At 42.3% G+C, this 4,758-nt stretch overlaps 1 protein-coding gene across 3 annotated transcripts in view; it reads left to right on the forward strand.

Moving 5' to 3' along the window:
- The window catches only part of dhx34 (DEAH (Asp-Glu-Ala-His) box polypeptide 34), a 22,043-nt gene that overhangs the window by 1,958 nt on the left and 15,327 nt on the right, over positions 1-4,758 (forward strand). For all 3 annotated transcript variants that reach the window (XR_001310821.1, XR_001310820.1, XM_014015886.1), the window contains exons 3-10: positions 1,078-1,332; positions 1,405-1,507; positions 2,333-2,550; positions 2,627-2,801; positions 3,004-3,197; positions 3,268-3,369; positions 3,455-3,718; positions 3,800-3,973. Coding sequence is in view for 1 of the 3 variants with exons in the window: in XM_014015886.1 (XP_013871340.1) it covers positions 1,078-1,332; positions 1,405-1,507; positions 2,333-2,550; positions 2,627-2,801; positions 3,004-3,197; positions 3,268-3,369; positions 3,455-3,718; positions 3,800-3,973 (1,485 nt within the window). In the remaining 2 variants the exon portion in view is untranslated. The remainder of the gene's footprint in view (positions 1-1,077; positions 1,333-1,404; positions 1,508-2,332; positions 2,551-2,626; positions 2,802-3,003; positions 3,198-3,267; positions 3,370-3,454; positions 3,719-3,799; positions 3,974-4,758) is intronic.

Here is a 4,758-nt window from a genome sequence, read left to right on the forward strand (position 1 = left end):
TTTTAATACAACAGTTATTTCTGCAGTTTTTGGGGAGGTCACCTCCTAATAAATGTCCTTACAGAAAARCTAACTGCTCATTTTAAATCAATTTGTTTAATTTTAATACTTAAGTACAAAAAGTCTCAGATACTTTAAGACTTTCTCTCAAGTAATATTCCTAAAGGATACTTTAACTTTTACCAAAGTAATTTTTTGGTAAGGTACTTGTACTTTTACTACAACACTGTCTAAAAGAATCAAAACATTAGCAAAACGTAGGCAAAATTAGTGAAAAGGTACATAAAAACTAAACGTATCAAAGGGCTAACTAAAAGCTAAATAAAGCACAATGCTAGCTAAAGCCTGAAAGTAGGAAAAGGCTAGCTGAGGGTAAAACTAGCAAACAGCTGGGTAAAAGTTATCTAGCGTAACTGTCATCGAATCAAAACTTGCAAAAGACTGTTTAGAAGCAAAAAGTAGCAAAAACCTAGCTAAAAGTAAATAGAAACAACATTGTAGCTAAAACTACCAAAAGTAGCAAAAAGCCCAAAGTAACAAAAGACTAGATAAAAGTAAAAAAAAATCAATAAATAAAAGCAAAAATCTGGCTAAAAGCTGAATAGAAAAACTTTATTAGATAATTGGTTGCTAAATGTAGAAAAATACGAGCTAAAAGAGGTAAAATGCTACCTAAAAGCTAAAATGACTAATATAAATAAAAGCTAAAAGTAGCAAAATATTTGACAAAAGTAAAAATATCAAAAGGCTGTCTGAGCATATCGAAAGACTAACTAAAATTAGTAGTAAAAGTCTAGCTAAAAGTAGCAGATCGGTAGCAAAAAGTAAAAGTAACTAAGGGCTAAAAGTACCCAAAGAGTAACTTTAATCTAAAAGTAGCAGAAGAGTAGCTAAAACTTAGAAGTAGCTTAAAAAGATTAAAACAGAGCCTGAAGGAGATTTTAAAATAACCTTTTTTCTGTTGGAAAATATTTGTAAACAAATGTAAATGTGTCAAAAAGCCTAAAAGTTAAGAGGACACCTCTGAACATTTAGAAAACAAACTTTACCTGTTTGTTGTGTTTTTGTTGTTGAAAGGTGATTTATCAACCCATCCCACCTGAGGAGCAGGCCTCACGCTCAGAGAAACTGGATCCCAGACCGTACCTTCGCATCCTGCAGGGCATCGACCAGCGCTACCCCCCGGAGGAGCGTGGAGACCTGCTCCTCTTCCTCAGCGGCATGGCGGAGATCTCCACCATCCAGGAGGCGTGTCAGGTTTACGCCACGCACACCCGGCGCTGGATAGTCCTGCCTCTGCACAGCACCCTGTCCCTGGTCCAGCAGGACAAGGTGAGTCAGACAGAAACTGTGGGAAAATATGACAAACATTACTTTAAACTCTAACTTCCTGTTGACCTGCAGGTGTTTGATATCGCTCCTCCTGGGGTGAGGAAGTGCATCATCTCCACCAACATCGCCGAGACGTCGGTGACGATCGATGGAGTTCGCTTCGTTGTGGACTCAGGTGTGGATCTGCGTGAACGCTGACTCAGCATTTACCTGTCTGTTTTCCTGTTTTATTTTCCTTTATCTCTTTTTAAATCAAGCTATCTCTGCTGACTTTGTGCTGTTTTAGTCGTTTTAGTTGCTCGGAAACGTTCAGCTCATGCAGGAGACGACTGCCGTGACTTTTAGACTTTATGAGTTTTAAACAACATAAAAAAATTAACCTTATTTAAAAAAAACACTTATAAATCTGCTTCGGCAGACTTGGTCTGTTTTTGTCTGTTGTGCTACTTTTATTTTTAATTTTTTTAACACTTTTAACTAACAGCTCCTGTTCTTGGACTTTTAGTTTCTTGCTGGTGTTTTTGATATTTTAGTTGTGGTTTTGCTTTTTTTTGGTTCATGGATAATTTTCTGCTACATTTAACTACGAGCTAAATTCAGCTCGTGCTTTAGCTTTGTGTTTTGCTACTTTAGATAACATTTAGCCTGTTTTAGCTGGCCTTTTGCTACTTTTAGCTTCCATACTGCTACTTTAGATAATGATTGGCTCCTTTTAGCTAGCATTTGTTGCATTGTTAAGTATTGGGTAGCCTTTTGTTGTTTTTAGTTTTAGGCAGCATTATGCTACTTTCAACAGTTGATGGTTCTGAAACTTTTAGCTGGCACTTCTCTAATTTTAGCAGAACATTTTTAGCCTTTAGCTAGTCTTCCTTTAGCTTAAAAAACCCGGTTCAGCTTTTTTCTCTAGTAAACCTTTTCTTTATTTTTACGCAGCTAAAGTTCTTAGATTCGGCTGTGTGTGATGAGCTGTAAGGTTCTGAGAGTCGTTTTTGTTTTACAGGAAAGGTGAAAGAAATGAGTTTCGACCCGAAGGCCAAGATGCAGCGCCTGCAGGAGTTCTGGATCAGCCGAGCCAGTTCTGAGCAGAGGAAAGGCCGAGCCGGGCGGACGGGTCCGGGCGTCTGTTACCGCCTCTACTCGGAGTCCGACTACAACGCCTTCGCTCCGTACCCCGTCCCTGAGATCCACAGAGTGGCTCTGGACTCGTTGGTCCTCCAGGTGGTGCAGCTCAGGAGGAAACCAAGACATAAATAAACAAATAATTGTTTATTTTTTATGTTTTGTGTCTCTGCAGATGAAGAGTATGGCTCTGGGAGATCCTCTGTCGTTTGTTTTTATTGATCCTCCTCCGACTGCCAGCATCCAGACTGCAGTTACGTACCTGAAGGAGCAGGGGGCGCTAGACGCTCGTAGTGAGCTGACCTCTATCGGCAGCCTGCTGGCTCAGCTGCCTGTTGATGTGGTTATAGGTAAGATTTATCAATCCTGCTTCAAAAATTAAACATTTTTTTAACAGATTTAGACACAAAGCTGAGGGGCAATGAAATTAAATCAAATCAATAGATCATAAACCTTTGAATTAGAGAGTTTTATTAATAAAATGATGAGTCATTCTGATATAGAGAATTATAGAAATTAAGGTTTTAATGTGTTTGTTTTTAATCCCGGCAGGTAAGATGTTGGTGTTGGGGTCTTTGTTTAACTTGGTGGAGCCCATGTTGACGGTGGCGGCGGCCCTCAGCGTTCAGTCGCCGTTCCTGCGCAGCTCGCAGCAGAACCCGGACTGCGCCACCGCCCGCCAGCCCCTGCACAGCAACCAGGGAGACCCCTTCACCCTGCTCAACGCCTTCAATGCCTGGGTGGAGGTCGGTAAACGTTACGCACGCTTCAGTTTGTTACGTCGACGGCGACCCTGATGAGCTCTGACCTCGGCAGGTGAAAGGAGAACGAGGCGGCGGCTCCAGGAAGTGGTGCAGGAGGCGTGGCCTGGAGGAGCAGCGTCTTTATGAGATGGTCAACCTGCGCCGGCAGTTCAAGGCAGGCGCCTCCTGACGCTGCAGTGCGTGCGTTAAAATCTTCTTTTTTTTTTAAATAATTAAATAGATCCATTGTTGGTTTGTAGGACCTGCTGAGGAGCCACGACCTGCTGGAGTCAGAGGAGGCCACGCCCCCTGCTGGAGACCGCCAGCAGCGCAGGGAGAGGCTGACGGAGAGGAGGAAGCTGCATCAGATGAAACGGGATCACGAGGAGCAGGAGGGGAGCAAACGTAAAGTCCTGAGGCTGGATGAGGGCCAGGACGCAGATTTGTCCTCAGGATCGGACACGGAGGACAGAAGACGAGGCAGGAAGGACAAGGAGGGACGGGGACAGGATGTGGACATACAGGTGAGACGTTTAACGGTTGGTTAAGAACTGATTAAAGTCCCAGCTCTTAAATACTCTGTGGTTCTGTGCGCTCTGAAACAGGAAGTGAAGTTTAAGCTGCGTCACAACGTGTCGGCGCTCCAGGAGGCGGTCAGCGTCTGTCAGGACCTGTCTTCACGTCAGCAGGCTCTGCTCAAGCTGCTGATCTGCCGAGGCCTCTACCCTCAGCTGGCTCTGCCCGACGAGCACAACTCCACCCGCAAAGAGTCCGAGCAGGTCTGACGAACACCCCCGAGTCTGAAACAAACAATGTCAACAAACACACTGCAAGACTTGATTCAATGAGCTAAAACTGGTTGTTTAAGCTAAAAGCAGCTGAACAAAAGCTAAAAGCAGTGTTCAGTAGCAAAACGGTAGCTTAATCAAAAGGCTAGCTAACAGCTGAAGTAACAAAAGGCTACTTAGAAGTTTAAACAGCAGACAAAAATAAAGGTAATTTAAGCTAAAAGCTTAAACAGTGGATTTGTAGCTTAAAGTAGCGAAAGCATAGAATAAAGCTAAATGTAGCAAAACATCTGCTAAAAACAGCAAAAGGTTAGCTTGAAGGTATGAGTGGTAGAAGGCAAGATAAAAGTAGCAAAACAGTGACTAGAAACCAAAAGCAGCAAAAGGCTAGGTAAATGCGAAAGGCACTTAACTCAAGCTAACAGCAAAAGAAATGACAAGGCGGCAAGTAAAAAATGCTAAATAACAGCTAAAAACCTAATAATGAAACGCTAGCTAGAAGCTAACATGATGAAATCTAGCTAGAAGTTAAAAGAAGCAGTCATCTAGCTAAAAGCAGAAAAAAGTTAGCTCTGTACTATAAGTAGTAGAAGGCTAGATGCAAGTAGCAAAAAGCCTAGGTAAAAGCTAAAATTACTTAAACAATAGCTAAAAGCAAAAAATGTCAAGGAGGCAGCTAAAAGTAGCAAGAGTCTAACTAAAAGCTAAACTGGAAAAACGCCAACCAAAAGTAGCAGAACTGTAGCGAGAGGTTAAAGTGCCGGTGACATCATTTT

The sequence above is a fragment of the Austrofundulus limnaeus genome, unplaced genomic scaffold (assembly GCF_001266775.1).
Source record: "Austrofundulus limnaeus strain Quisiro unplaced genomic scaffold, Austrofundulus_limnaeus-1.0 Scaffold136, whole genome shotgun sequence".
Taxonomy (NCBI): Eukaryota; Metazoa; Chordata; class Actinopteri; order Cyprinodontiformes; family Rivulidae; genus Austrofundulus; species Austrofundulus limnaeus.